Genomic DNA, 19,557 nt, shown 5'->3' on the forward strand with positions numbered 1-19,557 from the left:
TTGGATGGACAGAGTAAAAAATGAAGACGTACTGAGAAGAGTGCGAGAGAAAAGACAGTTACTAGATGTAATAAAGAGAAGAAAAAGAAATTGGATTGGGCATATATTGAGAAAGAATGACAGACTGATAAAAACAGTTTTAGAAGGTTATGTAGAAGGGAAAAAGATGCAAGGAAGGAAGAGATTCCAGATACTGGATGACATGATGGACGGTACAACATACAGCAGGCTTAAGAAGGAAGCAATGGATCGCAGAAAATGGAGAGGCAAAGGACCTGCTAATATAGCAGATAACTGATGATGATGAAACTTCCTGAAGCAATGGATCGCAGAAAATGGAGAGGCAAAGGACCTGCTAATATAGCAGATAACTGATGATGATGAAACTTCCTGGCAGATTAAAACTGTGTGCCCGACCGAGACTCGAACTCGGGACCTTTGCCTTTCGCGGGCAAGTGCTCTACCAACTGAGCTACCGAAGCACGACTCACGCCCAGTACTCACAGCTTTACTTCTGCCAGTACCTCGTCTCCTACCTTCCAGACTTGGTAGAGCACTTGCCCGCGAAAGGCAAAGGTCCCGAGTTCGAGTCTCGGTCGGGCACACAGTTTTAATCTGCCAGGAAGTTTCATATCAGCGCACACTCCGCTGCAGAGTGAAAATCTCATTCTGGAAACTGATGATGATGATACACAGACAGTGTCTATCGCAAATGCACAACCTATCTCAGCATGCTCTCCGGTCGACTCACCCTTCCACCTAGTACCACCTATCTGCAGTCTCCGTCATTGTCCTCCACATGCGCCGGTTTTAGATTCCCACCAGTGGTCAAACATAATTGTGCATCCACAGTGAAGGTTGTGAATTTATTGCCCATTGAAGCAAATTAGTTATATGAATGCGTGGTGCCTGTTGTTTCGGACATATTCTTCAGTAGTTATATGGATGTGTGGTGTCTGCTCCTTCAGACATGTCTGAAAGAACAGACATCACACATTCATATAATTGATTTGCCTCAATGGGAAATGAATCCACAAACTTCAGCACAAATTCACAATTACATTCGCTCTCGGTGGGTATTTAAAATCAGCAAGCGCGGAGGACATCGACAAGGACTGAGGATGTTGTTGTTGTTTTGGTCTTCAGTCCTGAGACTGCTTTGATGCAACTCTCCATGCTACTCTATCCTGTGCAAGCTTCTTCATCTCCCAGTACCTACTGCAACCTACATCCTTCTGAATCTGTTTAGTGTATTCATTTCTTGGTCTCCCTCTATGATTTTTACCCTCCACGCTGCCCTCCAATGCTAAATTTGTGATCCCTTGATGCCTCAGAACATGCCCTACCAACCGGTCCCTTCTTCTTGTCAAGTTGTGCCACAAACTCCTCTTCTCCCCAATTCTATTCAATACCTCCTCATTAGTTACGTGATCTACCCATCTAATCGTCAGCATTCTTCTGTAGCACCACATTTCGAAAGCTTCTATTCTCTTCTTGTCCAAACTCTTTATCGTCCATGTTTCACTTCCATACATGGCTACACTCCATACAAATACTTTCGGAAATGACTTCCTGACACTTAAATCTATACTCGATGTTAACAAATTCCTCTTCTTCAGAAACGCTTTCCTTGCCATTGCCAGTCTACATTTTATATCCTCTCTACTCTGACCATCATCAGTTATTTTGCTCCCCAAATAGCAAAACTCCTTTCCTACTTTAAATGTCTCATTTCCTAATCTAATTCCCTCAGCATCACCCGACTTAATTCGACTACATTCAATGTTCCTCATTTTGCTTTTGTTGATAGGTTGAGGATAGGTGATGCAAAGTGGAAGTGTGGGTTAGCAAGGGAGCATGTTGAGATAGTCTCCACATTTGCAATAAACACTGTGTCTGCATGGCACAGTGGTTAACGCAGCTATGTAGTAAGCAGAAGATCCTGGATTCGAGTTCTGGTCTGGCACACATTTTCACTCATTGACACCAATTCTGCATTCAGTCTTGATGCAGCTGCTATCATTAGCTTCTTGTCTTTCCTTTTTTCTGCCCCCTCCAGCTTCAATTTTGCATAATATGTATCACAGCTGCAGATTCCACATGATATCTGTTCTTTCAGACATGTCTGGCACCTTTGCCTTGTGTGGGCAACTGATCAACCATCTGAGATATCCAAGCATGACTCATGACATACACTCAGCTTTACTTTTGCCAGTATCTCATCGTCTAGTCTCTGAACTTCATGGAAATTCTGCTTCATACCTTGTGAGGCTAGCACATTTGGAAGAAAGGACATGGCACAGGCATTGCTTAGCCACAGCTTGGGGGGAGGGGGGGGGGTGGTTTCTTGAATGAATTCTTACTCTGCAGAGGAGTGTGCACTGATTGGAAAAGTCCTGGTAGATTAAAACTGTGTGCCAATCCAGGACTCAAACTTAGGATCTTTGCTGTGAGTCGTGCTTGGTTAATTCAGTCATTATAGCACTTGCCAGCAAAAAGCAAAGGCCCTGGGTTTGAGTCCTGATGCAGTGCACATTTTTAACCTGCCAGGAAGTTTCAAATTAATGCATACTCCACTGCAGAAAGGAAATTAGTTTTGGAGATATATTTTTCTTTATTGTTACTTTCTTCTGCCAAACCACACGTTGGGGGCTGGCAGCAACCATGTTCTGTTGCTCTGCTCTCCAGTCAGTTTTCTTACAGTTAAACCCCTGTAATGGATTTAAAATACAATAACAATGTTTATATTTCCCAAGTTCTCACCATAGAGCATCAATGATTCCACTAAATTTGACTACAGATGTTATCAGTCAGGGCTCACATGTGTTGTTTAATGGCTAAACCAGTTTCAGCACTTGAATCATTCTCAGCAGCCCATATAAATTCTTAGCTGATGGCTGTCTGAGCATGTACTATAAGTGTGCTCTTCCTCAAGTTTTTTTCCAAAGGACTGAGTGAGTCCTCTAGTAGGAAACATGAGAAGATGCACATTCCCTACTACATACTGATGCAGCCATTGGCTAAGAAATAATATGGGCTATTGAGAATGACTCAAGTGTTGAGACCATTTTCCTCAACGAACAATATATCTGTAGTGACTCATAATCTCTGCAGATAGTAAAATGACCCCTTTTGATGATTTTCTATAAAAGATAGTGATGGTTTGGGTGGTGATAAGATGGTCATAGTGATACATGCAGCAAGTCCCTTGAGGTCAGCTCCCAATAGCAGCCATTTGGGTAGGAAAAAAGTAGGTAAGTAAGTAAGGATGGCTCAAAAATATTGGTCAGGGAAGTAGGAGGTATAAATGGAGACCAGAACAGGAAAGAGTGAAGTCGGGTTTGGAGGCTGTGAGAAATGTTGGATCATTGTTCTTAGGATAGGATATAGCGATGAGGGCTGTAGCTAGTAGGGTGCGTACCTTGACCAGCAGATTACTGGCTCTGAAGGGCAGAATCTGTTGGATGAAGTTGCCTTGGGATAGGATATGGAGGGTGAGTAGATGGAGGCAGGCTGGGACATGTTGGTACAGGCATGGCAGCTTCTCTGAATTGGAGAGGATTGAGTAAACAATTGGGTTATGGTTGTCAAATTAGTGGGATGTATAGGATTTTCAAAGATATTCAACCAATTCAAAGAAAAGGAGGAATTTTATCAACTGGTAGAGGACATGTGTAGGAGGAGGGAGTCAGATGCTAGGAGGAGGGAGTCAGATGCAGAAAGTGAGGTAGAATGCATGGTGTTATAGGACTTAAATGACACTATAATTCACCCCAGTGGCAGAGAGCTATACTGTGCAGATGCATGCCCCATGAGGTATCTAGAGAAATGTTCAGATGATCAAGTCCTTCCTCAATGTTTATTCATTGGTGGCAACACCATGACACCTTCTCTGCAATTTATTGACTTTAATAAGGATCAGAGTCAATGACTTTTCCAAATTAAAACCACTGTCATGATTTATTAAATTATAAGGTAATTAAATTTCCACATTTTCTGCAAAACACAAGAGTCCTAAAATGACACAGTGGCAGGTAAAATCTTCATGCTGGTATAGTCCATAGAGTGGAGATATCTATGCAGTGTTTTGCCACTGCTGATTTATTTGGTTATACCAAGTACATATACCATTGGTGTTAGATGCAACTCTCATGAGCATTTCATGTTGAATGGCCAATACACAAACTGCTACAACTCTCACAAGGAATCTGATACCCCTGCCTTCTGTAGCAGCAAGTCAACCCTGACAGCACCTAGTGGACCGTACATCTTTGTCAGATGATGGAAGACCATTTTGACACTGTATTGTTCGAGGATCTGGCCTACCTTTGAGGTGAGAGGACTCACCTAAGGCAGGAATGCAGTTGACTTGTAAGTGTCGTCACTGTATTCCTGATCACACATCTGCATCCTTCATTTAATGGGCAATGCCCTATGAATCTGTTGCTAGAAATATCCATTTGCTTTGAAGATGGTCTTCAGGTGTTTGCATTCAACGTGAAGGAATCCTTTGTCTGAAACCACTCTACGATTGATCAGCATCTCTGAAGCCAACTTGCATGCACAGTACCACTGTGGTGGAGAATATAAAGTGCTCTTGGTACTGTTTTCGGTCTCTTGGTGTACTCTGAGAAAAGCTGGAAGATTCACTGCCAAAATGTCAATAGAAGAGATTAAATTTGCATGACTGCATGCCTTAAATTTAATGGATTAAACAAATTATGTTCTGTTATATCAATATATGTCTGTGAACAGGTTTTTGGATAATTAGGTCATCATCAACAACAATTAACTACCATTCACAAAAGACATTATTCTGGTCATCAACTCCATTCCTGTCACTTTCCAGCATCCTTTTCACTTCAGTGTAATTGCTGCACCCCACATCATGTATGATCTGCCTTATGTACTCATATCTGGGTGTGTTGTTACACTACGTAACATATAACTTCACAAAATGCTCCTAATTTTCTTTGAACCATGTTGCAGTGGTCTTTGCTGTGTGACTAGGAGTTCTGTCATGTTGGCATAAAAAGAGCCAGAGTATTACCACAGTTCAGGAAGTGTACTACTGTCAGAGTCCAAATGAACAACAATAGACCTAGATTACCACATGACAGTTATGAAATTTTGCTGTGACTACAAACTCCTCAGATTTGTATTCCTCCCAATTAGTAAAGTTCCATCTGTTGTACAAGACATTTCTTAAGCAGAACTTACATAAAAATGTGGCCTTCCTTACATGAGAAATCACAACAGATTTCTTTTGATTTTTTGGTGCCTTTTTTTCTCCATGAGTATAAATACAGAATGACAGAAGAAATTCTAAAAACTGCAGATTGAAAATGAATAAATTACTTCTGAGTAGTCAGAAATGAAGGAAAGGAATGTGGATAAGTCAGAAGAGTATAAGATTGTCATAGCATTTCATATGGAGTATTCGGCAATAATTGATCGAAACTGCAGGAAATAATACAACAGATGAGAAATGGGTAGCTTTGATAGATGCAATACTAAAGTCAGCAGGGGAAGAACTCTGCTAAAGACAAGGCCCAGGAGAAATCTGTGGGCAACACACGAGATACTGAACTTTGTTGATGAATATAGGAAATACAAAAATGCAGTAAATGAAGCAGGCAAAAGGGGATACAGACATGCGCAAAATGGCAAAGGAGAAATAGATGGAGGAGAATTGCAGACTATGAAAAATATTAGATGAGCTACTTATAGGAAAATTAAAGAGACATCAGGAAAAAATGAGAACCACGTGAATGACTATTAAGAGACCAGACATGAAGCCAATGCAAAGCAACGATGGAAAACTGAAACATGGGAAGAAGATACACAATGGCTGTACAAGGGGAATGAAGACAGTATTATGGGAAGGGAAAAAAGTAGATGAAAAAGAGATGGGAAACATGATACTCTGAGAAGAATTTGACAGAATACTGAAGAACCTATGATGATGTAGACAAGGTTGACTCATATTTATTGAGATCCTTGGAAAAACCAGCTGTGACAAAATTATTCTGTCTGGTATGCAAGATGTATGAGAAATGAAAGACATACCCTCAGACTTCAAGAAGGCTATAACAATTCAAATTCCAAAGAAGATAACTAATGTCTGAAAAGAACTAACACAAATTATTATACACGAGAGTGAGAAGACTGGTATGGCCTGTCTTCAGACAAGGTCAGTTTTGGTTCTGGAGGAAATGTACGAAGATGTGAGGCAAACATTGATGCTTTGATGTAGAAGATACATTTAAAGAAGGCTAACCTACACCTATATCATTTGAAGATTTAGAGACAGCATTTGACAATGAAGGTAGCAAGAATAAAATACAGGTGGTGAAATGTTGTCTGTAACATGTGCAGAAACAAGACTGCAGTTATGAGTTAAAAGACATGAAAGAGTCAGTAGTTGCAAAGGGGGTGTGACAGGATTGTAGCCCATCCTTGATGCTATTCAGTATGTAGATTGAGCAAACTGTGAAGTATTGTAAGTAGATATGAGGAAAAGGAATTAAAGTTCAGGGAGAAGAAATAAAGTCTTTGAGTTTTGCCAGTGATATCGTAATTCTGTAGTGCAGCCTTGTATGGAAATGAAAAATGGACAGTACAAAGTTCAGATAGGAAGAGATGCAAAGTTCAGATAGGAAAAGAATAGATGATTTTGAAATGTGGTACCACAGAACAATGCTGAAGTTGAGATGAAGTACTGAATGTAATGCCAGTTACCACCTATGGAATTCTCAGAAACTGGTGGCAAGGGAGGAATCTTGATGGCATGTGTGGCAAAGCAGGCACCAATGTCATGAATGTCATGTTGTAGAGCACAATCTGCAACAGGATGTTGTGCATTGCCAGTATACGCTCTATGTCTGTCTTTGTTCATCCTGACTGATAAGACCAAACAGTGTTTACATAACAGCTGGTCCACTTAATGTGTCATTTCACATGTGGCTCTCCCTTTGATAGTATATGTTTTGCCAGTTACAAGACTGATACAGGTGGTGGTAGGAGGGTGCATAAGGCAAGTCTTAGAGTGGTGACAGTCACAGGGGTAAGAGCCATAGTGTAGCGAATAGGTGCAAAAAGACCAGGATATTGCAGAAATTGGGCAGGGGTGAGGGGTAGGGGCTCAAAAATCTATTCTAGGTGTAGCGGGCAAAATATCAGTCAGGATGGACCCAGCATCAGTAACTCATGAACACAAGAATCAGCCACAACAATGCAGTGTTCTTAACCTCTCATTAAGGTAGTGTCCCCTCCTGAATTATTTGTATTATCCAAGTGTCTCACTTTCAGCCCTCAACTTGCTTTGGTGAAGGACCTACTTTCCTTCATACATAATGACAACTGGAAATATCACTTTGCATCACAATCCCAAATCTCTCCAACATCAAACTTGGCACTGAACACTGCGTTGAACTGTTCTGAACATTATCCCAACTTGATCCACCACCACTGCCTCAGAACCACCCCTTTACAAGCCTTTGAAGAATTCTTAACATCCTACAGATCCCTACAACATGACCATAACCTGTCCTCTGTAGAACTCAAGGCTCTTCATCCCCTAAAAATTGATGACTGCATCATTATCCTTCCAGTGGGATCTATCACTGCAGTACCTGATTGATGGGAGTATGAAAGCGATGGTATACACTACAACTGTCTGACACCTGTATGTATGACACCTACTATCAAGATCCCATCCCTGTGATACAAACTGACTACAGTACCTTCTTAACACCTCAGACCCCTCACACGGACTAACACCACAGTCCATAGAACTTCATACACCACCAAACCATACACCCAAATCTTTAATCTTCTTCATAAGATCCAAAAACTCAATCATCCAAACTGTCCCATAGTTGCTGGCTTCAAAGCACCAGCTGAACATGCATCTGCTTTAGTGAATTAACACCTGCAACCTACAGTACAAATACTTCCCTTCTCTATTAAAGAGACCAGCCATTTCCTAGATCATCTGAAATCTGTGCCTGCCTCACTCCTGTCACACACCTTGCTTATCCCCTGCCCCCCCCCCCCCCCCCAACCCCACCCTACGTACTCCATACGATCATCCCCCATGTACATGGTCTCTCTGCTGCTGAACATTACCTCAACCAGTGTCCAACTGACTCCAAACCCATGATGTCCGCCTTGCTCACTTTAATCAGCTTTATATTTATCGATATCTACTTTACCTTTGAGCAGCTGCCATACAAACAAATCAGAGGTCATGGCCATGGGAACCAGGATACCTCCTTCCTATGACAACTTTTTCGTGGGTCTCTTGGATGGGGGGCTTTCCTGGAAAGCCTTCAGTCCCTGGTTTGATTTAAATACATTGATGATATCTTTGGCATATGGGCTCATGGTGAGGCTGACCTGTTAAAATTTTTGGAATTTCTAATTTTTGGAATCTTTAATTTTAGGAATCTCTTTAGATACATTCTCCCAATTAAATTTCACATGGTCCTATTCAAAGTCCCATGCCACTTTCATTGGTGTTGACCTCATCCTCACCAATGGACAGCTACACAATTTTGTTTATATTAAACCTACAAGGGACAACAGTACTTGCATTTTGGCAGGTGCCATCCTTTCCATGACAAATGTTCCTTCCCATACAGCCTTGGCATTTAGGGCAAACATGTTTGTTCAGATGCAGACTCTTTACAGCAAAACACCACCACTTGCACCTCAGCCTTCACTGGATCTAGCTATCCCATCAGTCTAACTCAGAAGCAGATTTCCCATGCTGCCACGCCCTGCTTCGATAAGGCTATGAGTTCCTAAAATTATGCTCTGAACTGAGGTTCATCCTGTCCAACATTTTGCACACCATATGTAGAATACCTTTTTGGAGCCCCCTTCTAACATACCCCCCCCCCCCCCCCCCCCCACTCCCCTGCCCCTTGCCCAATCTCTGCAATATCTTGATCAGAGCCCATGCTTTTATGCACCTGTGCACTACTCCATGGCTCCTACTCTGTGATCATCACCACTATAACACTTGCCCTATGATGCACCCTCCTACCACCACCTATATCAGCCCTGTAACTGGTAAAACATGTACTATCAAAGGTAGAGCCACATTTCATGTACCAGCTGTTTGTCCTTTTACATTGTTATGACTGCCACGAAGTTGTCTGTTAGGATGAACAGACACAGATAAGAGAGTGTATACTGGCTGCAGTGTGTGCTCTACAACATGACAGTCGTGACCCTGTTGCCTGTTTCACCACATGTATCATCTGGATTCCCTTCCTCCCCCCCCCCCCCCCCAAACACCAGTTTCTCAGAACTCCATAGGTGGGAACTGGCATTACAATATGTTGATAGTTCTTGACAATCACCTGGCCTTAATTTACGTTAATTCCTTCGGTCTCAGCATTTCTTCTCATTAACTATTTCTTTCTTCACTTCTTTTAGTTTTCTATATCTTTTGTTATCTGAACTGCCTATTTTTCTGCACCATCCACCTGTACCACATGCAGTGCACTTAGTTTTCTGCTGTTATTAACTCTTGCACAATGTTTTGTCAGTAGTCTCTGTTTTGCTTATTATCCTATCTTTTACCTTTAAGCTCTCAGGTTTTCAAATCTCATCTGTTGCAGTACCAAACAGTTTGTCTTTCCTTCTCATCCTGTCTGATAAGTCTCCCCTGACCTGGGGTCTGGGCAACTTTTTTGAACTCTCCTCATTTCCTAAACCTCACCAGTTCTTTTCCTTAATCTGTCTACCTTGCCTTTCACCCCTTCTGCTGAAAAAAGGAGCCACTGGTTCTGATAGCTTGCACATTTACTTAACCTTTATATATATTTTCTCCTGCTGCTGGTGTGTGGTGTATGGCTTTTTTATTCACTCAATTACATTATATTTTCAAAACCTGGTTATTTTGATTGAAATGACTGATGTGTTGTACATGTAGTCAAACATTCTCATTCTCAGGAGAGTCACATTCCTATTTGCATCTCTCAGCATGAGCATTTCAGTATTAACTTAACTGTGTCATCTCCTTTCTTGAATTTGGCTCAGTTCATTTCTCTTGTAGTTAGAAGATTATGGTGCTCCTTAACTTTCTTTAGTACAACTACACTTTGATGAATTATGTCTGTAGTTATATTTTATGCTACTTTCATGTTTCCATTTGTTTCTTTATGTCTATTAGTGTTTTATTGTCAATGTGTAATCAGACATTCCTGTGGCAATATTTTCTCAACATTGTAACTACTTTCGGCATCTTGTACTGATTGTAGGAGGCCTTGTTTCCATTTATGTGCATACCTTCTTCTTCATTTGACTTTTCTTGTAAGTTCTCCTTTGTTCCATTGCTAATAATGTTAAAATTATATTAATTATCCATTTATACATAAAGTTGAGACAACCACTGCTGTTCTATCTGTAATGAACTCTTGTCTAATTTTCTGTTAGTTGGTCAGTTGTTACAGAAATACTATGTGGGCTATAATGCAGCTATAAATTAATATGAAAATTAAATACATACCTGGGAAGCCAATTTTAGAGATTGCAATATATTATTATACAGCTAACAAAACTTGTTGGAGGACAAGTAGATAAAATAATTAGTGGCAATATTTGAAAGCAAGCTAAGGACTGTGAGGAACAGGTGCATTAGGTCTGAGGACATTAAAAAAAGGAACACAGTGGGAGAAAACAATTTACTCATAGTTATGAAGGAAGAAATTGGTTATTCTGTTTTTTGTTTTGGTTAAAATTTTATGATTTCTGTTAAGTATTAATATATTATTTACAGGTTAGTCGATCATCACCACGTGAATCTCCAATGGTTCAGCGCATGTTGCTTGATGCAGCAGCCTGGAAAGCCCGACCACATTGCCTTGGTGTCAGCACTAATGAAAAAATTGATGCAAGAAACAGTCAGTCACCAGCTAAAATACAGGAAGCTACTACAACATGGGTTTGTCAAAGGTTTGGAAATGTCAATTAGTTTTATGGGTTTATTTAAATTTCAGTTCTAGTTTTAAGTTGGTTTGCATGTAATTACATTTCTCAGATTTAAGTCGCGTTTCCTCTTTATCTTAGTTTCGTATATATAAGTGGGATGATTTTGAGCTTGCAGATGAGGATCCTCTTTGAGTTAGAATGTAATTCTTTTAGCCTTTAACTGAATACTAATTTTATGAGAATGAATTTAATACTACCGTGACACATTCATTTATTACTCTCTATTCTTGTTTTCTTTTGAAGGTGCACACTTCACAACTCTCATAGTGCTGATCGTTGTGAGGTGTGTGAAACACCACGTAAACTCAATACCCCACTGGATTTCTCCAGCAGTCTTTCAGCAACATCATCAGGTACACTGCCGAGGAATGGTGTCACTATAACTGTTCCTGACTGGCAGTCTGTTACAGAGGCCAGTGCACCTGGGCTTAAAAAATGTGATTTTTCGTTGTTATTTGGTGCATCATCAACACCCCAAGACACTCATTATGTGAGAAATTCTTCTCACCTGGAAAATAATAATGAAATAAGTTCACTGCTCAGTGATGTTTGGCCTAAACCAGTTTATCGCAGATCCTTTTCTGAAGTGCACTCAACAGGAAGTGAACTACAAAGTAGCCGAGCTATTGCCAACCGCCGGAGCATGATTGAAATGGATACACAGGGCAACTATGCCTTGCAGTCAACAGTCAATCTGAATCTGCAGCTGCAGCAGCAACAAAATTTAAATAGATCTGTTACAAGATACTCATACATTGGAATCTCTGACCCTATAACAACTCAGCATCTCCAACCTGTCCGTACAAACTTAGTGCTTCCAAGGAAAACAATAAAGAATATACCTGGAAGATCGCCATCAAATGGCTCTGGTGCTGATGTGGACCATAGCAAGGTGTCCAATGGCAATATTGTTTCTCCTGCTGTATCATCACCTGTGCACACCATCCAAAACTCCCTTGGCCAAAATTCCTCATCATCGTCAACAGCTTCTTCAGAAAATTCTAGCCTGAGTGGTAGTTCATTTGATCGCATGTGGACGTGTACAAAGTGCTCATATACATACAATCCTCTTTGGTCTGATAGCTGTGATATATGTAATTCAGTGCGTTCCCCTCCTTCCCTTACTGAACCTAGTCTCATAACTGTGACCAAAGATAGTGTTCGATACACGCCAACCAAAAAGGAGGGATCTCAAGAATCTGAGGAACTGGAAATCCTAACTAATGGTGATCTCATGCAATTACCAGTTCCAGGGTTGACACCAACATTAGCTACCTTGGAACAGGACTTGGAAGATGACTTCCAATTTTTGCCTGGAGAAGGCTTTAGTGCTAATAGTGTTAGGGACCAGGAATGGACGTGTAAAAAATGTACATTAGTGAACTCAGGTGCTGATAATGCGTGTGTTGTGTGTGGTGGCTCAAAACTGCGCAGTATTAGTACTGTAGAAGACAAGACCCTGAGGAAGGGGGAGTTTTGGTCATGTGGACAGTGTACACTGAAAAACCCATTGAGCCTTCAGGTGTGTAAAGTTTGTGAAACAACAAAGAAACTTCTGGAAGTTCCAAAGCCCAGTGTGACTCCACGCAGTCCTTCCCCTCGCCAGTCACATCGGCAGGTGGTGGGCGCTCGCTCTGGAAGCAGCGGTGCCATTCCAAAGCAGCGACCTGCTCAGCGCCGGGCCAGCTCATCGCGCATCAATGGGTCACCAGCTGCTGCTGCTGCTCCACGCCGCAGTGGTTAGTAAAAATTGTATAATTTAAATTTAATAATTCTTGTGACTACATTTAATATCCTAAGTGAAGAAAAATGTTTAAAATCAAACATTTAATGCATGACATTTTTGTTCATTTTAATTTTTATAACGGAAAAGTAAATCTTTTACGAGGAAATGGTTTCTTTGTATTGTGAATATTTTCATAATAACCAAATGAATAGTGGAAGAAAATAAATATGCTAAGGTGGAAATCCAAAACGGCAACATGTCATTACGTTCTTTTAAATATTTTTATACATTTAGCCTTTAGGTGTACTACTTGTTGATCACTGTAAGTTTGTGCTTCACTGTGTAAGTTACCATATATATGAGCAGGAAAACTCAAAAATACATTCAAAACATAGCTAAACATTTATTTTACTATCAGCATTATTGCATAACTTCAACAATGTTTCTAATTCCCAAAATGCCGGTAATTTATAAGAGTGGAAAGTGGGTTGTTATATTTAATTCTTTATCTTCAAAGTTCCCTCTCTTTCATATGCTGGCATATGGTCAAGTCATTTCTGGGACCAGAATATAAAAGTTGTAATGCAGACATGACTGCAGTTTGTATGAGGTTGATTTACATCCTTTTATATTTTACTGTAGACCTTAATTTTTGCATTGAGGTTAAAACTGTGAGATAGGTGAAGACAAGTTAGTGAAGAATGAGGTTTGATGTTTTATTTCTTTCTTTCTTTCTGAATTTCTTTCTTTCTTTCTCGTTTCCTCTTTTTCTCCTCGAGCAAATGTATTCATTATTTGAGTAAGGGCTGCACCTTTGATCTGAAATATGGTATCTTTGTGAGGTGGTAACACTCATCATTCTTGCATCATGAGCCCAGATTTTTATCTATATATTCTTTCACTTCACTGCCATGCACATGAAAAGTGTAAATGTTCACAAATTATATCACCACTGTTGATATACAGGGTGATTCAAAAAGAATACCACAACTTTAGGAATTTAAAACTCTGCAACGACAAAAGGCAGAGCTAAGCACTATCTGTCAGCGAATTAAGGGAGCCATAAAGTTTCATTTAGTTGTACATTTGTTCGCCATTTCAGCCAATAAAGTTTTTGGTCCCTTTTTCTTCGAAGGTGCTACTGTAACTGGACTACAGTATCTGGAGATGTTAGAGAATTGGCTGTTCCCTCAGCTCGAACAAGAAGCACAACAATTCATATTTCAGCAGGACGGAACGCCACCACATTGGCACTTATCTGTCCGTAACTACCTGAACGTCAACTACCTGAGGCGATGGATCGGCCGCCAGGCAGCCCGTGACAGAGCACATCATCACTGGCCTCCAAGAAGCCCTGATCTTACCCCCTGCGATTTTTTCTTATGGGGATATGTTAAGAATATGGTGTTTCGGCCACCTCTCCCAGCCACCATTGATGATTTGAAACGAGAAATAACAGCAGCTATCCAAACTGTTATGCCTGATATGCTACAGAGAGTGTGGAACGAGTTGGAGTATCAGGTTGATATTGCTCGTGTGTCTGGAAGGGGCCATATTGAACATCTCTGAACTTGTGTTTGAGTGAAAAAAAAAACCTTTTTAAATACTCTTTGTAATGATGTATAACAGAAGGTTATATTATGTTTCTTTCATTAAATACACATTTTTAAAGTTGTGGTATTCTTTTTGAATCACCCTGTATTTCATTTTATCATTTCATCTTTTACGTATTTCACTATAATTACAATTTTTATGTGTTACATCTTCATGCTACATAAAATTATATACTCATATTATTGCCTTTTTAGCCTTCTTCATATTTCCCCACACTCTTAGCAGACCATCCCCGTAGAAAAATTTCGAATCTGACCTAACATGAAAGATGAAGACAGGAAGAAAATTATCTCTAAAAATCACATTCAAGGGCAATACAAAGTGGTTAATTGCACTTGGAGTTGAATTATGGAGGGCAAGCTTCTACTTCATTTTCTAAGATTCAAATTTCATTTCTCAGGAGCAAAGCAGATACAGTAACACTACTGGGTGGAGTACTGTATTAGCCATTACTATGTTTAGTAAAGGTGCTTAAAGGTCTGTCGAGATCAGCAGTGGGGCAGACAAAAGATTTCTAGCATTAAGATTTTGCACTACTGGTGATTGCTACTGATTCAGAATTAGGACTCAAGAAAAGTTTTCTAAGTAGTACTGAAGAGTCCACAACTGCTTGTGTTCATGATGCTTCCTGTTGCATCAAAACTGTTGTCTAAGTTAAGGTCTTGGGTTATAAAGGATGAAACTTTTACTACCAATACAGAGATTGTTCTATGTTGAGCCATGAACTAACTGACTAACTCAATTTTAGCAAATTTATGTAGTGATATGCACACAAAGAACAAAGGAGTGCAATTGTCTAAGAAGTTGATGTTATTGACACAGATGCGAGACTCCAAATTCAACAAATGAATTTTTCCATGTGCTCTGCTATGTATGCTGCAAACATTTTGTGAAACTAGCTTCAAGAGCTTGAATATTGCCAATTTCTACAAAAGTACTGGTGGTGCCTCAGCCTGTCCTAACAAGGAGTACTTAACAGGGATTGGAGCTGTCACTTTTTATAATGAAAATTTTGAAATGGTAAAATTGTTAATTGATTTATTTCAGAGGGACTCTTCAGTTTCAGCATGAGAGACATAAAATACTTTCTCTGAACCTGACAATGAAACCATAAATGCTCTTCCTTGTGAGAAGCATCACAGAATTAGAATCTATTGTGTCGATTTTACAGAAATGGTTGGAAAGTGTTGAGAATGTCAAATGCAGGCTGACTGACCTTAGATGTGGTACTGGACAGAGGATACATATTGAATGAATTTCATGCTGTTTAGACAAGAAATCCAGGCTACTTGAAATTTCCTACTATCTGCAATATCCTCAGTGGAGTAAAGTAAGGTAGCTTAGTAATTAAAGGAAGATGGAAATTTATTAAACAGATGTGACCAAAAATAATTTTCTATTATTAGCAGACAGACATGACTGAAAATAATTTTCTATTATTAGCACAGTATAGGCCTTCAAACTGAAAAAATTAAGCAACGTAAAATGTATCTTCTTAATTTTCTTTTTGTATTTGAGGTACATGTTTAAGTGAATATGAAAATGATTTAGTACACTATGGCATAATTAAGAAGTTGTGTTATGTTAAATATGTACCTGGTAATAAAATAGTTTAGGTATATTATACATTTTATAACATATTTTACCCATATTTATTACATAAATATGTGCGTATTTTGAGTGTTGATATTACGTTAAAATCTGAGCTCTAATCATCTCTGACACTGTTTTATTTCTGTGACGAACATTAATCTGCAGAATTAGATAACTTTCACACTTTTTCTGTGTAACTGGCTAAATGTAGGCATAGGTAAACTCTCTGCCTTTCAACAAGAAGATATTTTTGAAGCATAATTGATTAAAGCAGGTACACCATAGATTGTTGCCCTAGCTACACTTACACAGTGATAGTGTTCAAGATAAAAGATGGCATGTGCAGGCATAACAGTGAAACATCATAAGTGAAGAGCAATAATACTGGTGACTGGTGGTTGAAGACCAGCCCCAAATGATAGAGAGCACTGAAGTATATGGTCAAGAAGAACTGCAGTGTTAAAGCAGTCATATTAATCAGAACTCGATCCATTTGATGAAGACAATATGTTTATAACTGCAGTCCAATAAAAGCTACCCAGATCGAACATCCATAGACGGACTGAAATCTCTCAATCTCCAATCATCACTGAAAATACTCTTAACATGATGCAAATGGCGCTCGCAGTCATACATTGTTGAACCATATTATAGCATGCACAAACACTGATGGGAGAGAGTATTATGAACCCTAAAGCCATCCTTCTCTTTGTTTCAAACATGCTATGATTATGTACACATGTAAGCTTACGCATTAAACTACCCACTGTTAAACAACTGTGATTCAGAGGACTATAAATTGAGAGTTACCTGTTATTTTATTGTAGTTTTCACACTATGCAGTAAATCTATGAATTGCATGGACAAATTAAGTTGTAAAAAGTATTGCCTCCAAGTGAAAACAGCATCATACTGTAGTGAATGAGTAGATAACCAACACACCTGCCATCGTTACAGAGAGAACTGCCAAGCAAGGAATAACCATTTACAAAATACAAATGCTTTCTAGTAAGACTGACAACACCTGAACAGCAATTGGTATAAATTGAGATTTGTCAAGAACACTTGTATATTGTAGTGGAAATGGAAATGAGCGTTTGGTGTCATTGGCTGGGAGGCCCCTTGAGGGGCAAGTCCGGCCGCCTTGGTGCAGGTCTTATTACATTCAACGCCACATTGAGTGACCTGCACACTGGATGGGGATGAAATGGTGGTGAAGACAGCACAACACCCAGTCCCTGAGTGGAGAAAGTCCCCGACCCAGCCGGGAATTGAACCCGGGCCCGTAGGACGGCAATCTGTCATGCTGACCACTCAGCTATCAGGGCAGACTGTATATTGTAGTAGTTCCTGTAACTGTAGCACCATTACTGTTAAGGCAAGTTCACTTCATCATTATTACGCTGAAATTTTAAAAAAAGCACAAGCTGGAAGTAATTCTGTTGCCAACCAAAAAGATCAAGGCTGTCTTATCTGTAGGGAAGCCACTAGTTATCTGTGTTGTTGTCTTCCATGAAATGGTTGTGTGAAGACCAGTTACATGCAACAGTTCAAAATGAATTGTGTATCAGTTTTTGAAGATCTTCATTGAGTACAAACAAATAAAATACTCTGAAATATTTCCTCTTATCAGGTTGTATGCTGTGAGAATACATGCTCTTCCACTACCAACCATAATTTCCATTATTAATTCCAGAAAAAGACAACAACATTGAATGCACTCTAAATCTTCCAGGAATGGGCTCTGTGTGAATTACTACATTACAACCTGTCATTATATCTTCTTGGGAAGTCACAGTGGCAGCACCAATATTATCTGTTGTTGGATGCTGCTATAACTGATTGTTTCTAAAAATTGGTGTGGTCTCCATCGTCAGCATCAACACAGGATTAATTACTATCTGCAGTGGAAATGAAATGGCATCTTCATTTCACAAAATTTCTTTTGACATTGGTAAATTCTTCTCATTCCATTCCTTGCTGTTTCATTGGTTCCCAAAATTATTGAGGAGTGTTCCTGCTGTAAATGGCCAAAGCTGACTAAGTTGGAATTCCTTCATCAAGATTTTGGGCAAAAGAGCTTGTTTTTGTAGTCAAATGAGAGTGCTAAATGGCACTGATTATCTCCACCTACTTTCATTCTTGTACGCAATTTTGATGTTCATATATGGATCAGCAAGTCAGTTTTTGTGATTCAGCTTAGTCCAAACCTTTCCTCCTGTCTGCTGGATAAAGCAACATCAAGCTCCAGAAAGGCAGCGGTTTGTCACCTATGGTAGTCTCATTCGCTGCTGCTGTCTTGTTAGAGGAAGTTACTTCTATCTTTATTTAATAGTATATCAATGCAAATAATCAATTTTTATCAGACTTGCCTTCTAATCCCATCTAGTAAGTCTTCCCTGCCCGAGGGATCTGGGCTACTTTCCCAAACTCTCCCCATTTCCTTGACCTCACTAGTCCTTTTCCTTCACCCTTCTTCCTTTCCCTTGAACCCTTCTGCCAGAAGGAGCTTGCAAATTTCAGTACCTTCTCATGTGTGTTTTCCTTCTGCAACTTTGTGAGTAGTTTTTTTTATGTATCAAATTAGATTTTATTTGATATTAATTTGATACTGGATATCCTTTTATCAAAATTTTCATTATGTGCTTATATGGCAGAGAATTTGTATCAACAGTTATACATTAATTAATAGTTTAAATATATGATTTGTTGGCATTTGGAGTGCAGGAAAATATTTGCTTGTCAACATACATTGATTAGCCAGTACATCATGACCACCAACCTACTACCAATGTAAACCCATCCAAGTGATGGCACCTGGCAAGGAATGATTGCTAGTCAGACACATGCATGCTGCATGTTGTATTGGTGAGCATGCTGTCCGTGTTTAGAATGGGGAAGGTGCACAATTTGAGTTTGACCGAGGCCGGGTTGTGATGGCCTGGAGACTCAGCATGAGCATTTCAGAAACTGCATAACTTGTTGGGTTGGGTGTTCAAGGAGTCCTGTGGTGACTGTCTTCAACACGTAGCGAAACCAAGGTGAAACCACATCTAGACGTCATGGGGTTGGGCGGCCATCCCTCATTAGAGGTGTCAGATGTCGTAGGCTGGACAGGTTGGTAAAAAAGGACAGATGGCGAACTATGGTGGAACTAACATCAGACTTTAATGCTGGGCAGAGTACAAGTGTGTCCAAACCCTCCTCAGCTGACGACCTATGAATGAGCCAATGGTTAACACTATGACAACAGCAACTATGACTGAAATGGGCACACGACCAATGGCACTAGGCATTGGTGCAGTGGCAAAGCATTGCTTGGTCTGACGAATCCCGATACCTTCTCCATCATGCTGATGGCAGGATGTGAATGTGTCATCTTCCAGCTGAACAGCTCCTTGATACCTGTAATGTGGGACGGAGACAAGCTGATGGTGATTCAATTATGCTCTGGGGAAAATTCACATGGGTGTCCATGGGTCTAGTGGAGCTCGTCCAAGGCACCATGATGGAGAGGAGTATCGTGCACTTGTTGGTTGCAGACTACATCCACCCCTTCAGGACGATCATGTTTTCTGACAGTAGTAGCATTTTTCAGCAAGATAATACACAACATTACA

The 19,557-nt window shown here is 39.9% G+C and overlaps 1 protein-coding gene across 1 annotated transcript in view; it reads left to right on the forward strand.

Moving 5' to 3' along the window:
* LOC124623025 (calpain-D-like) overlaps positions 1-19,557 on the forward strand; it is a 517,886-nt gene that overhangs the window by 404,240 nt on the left and 94,089 nt on the right. Inside the window, 2 exon segments of the mRNA XM_047148816.1 lie at positions 10,793-10,968; positions 11,248-12,743. Of these exon segments, the coding sequence (XP_047004772.1) occupies positions 10,793-10,968; positions 11,248-12,743 (1,672 nt within the window).

This window comes from Schistocerca americana, chromosome 7, assembly GCF_021461395.2.
Source record: "Schistocerca americana isolate TAMUIC-IGC-003095 chromosome 7, iqSchAmer2.1, whole genome shotgun sequence".
Taxonomy (NCBI): domain Eukaryota; kingdom Metazoa; phylum Arthropoda; class Insecta; order Orthoptera; family Acrididae; genus Schistocerca; species Schistocerca americana.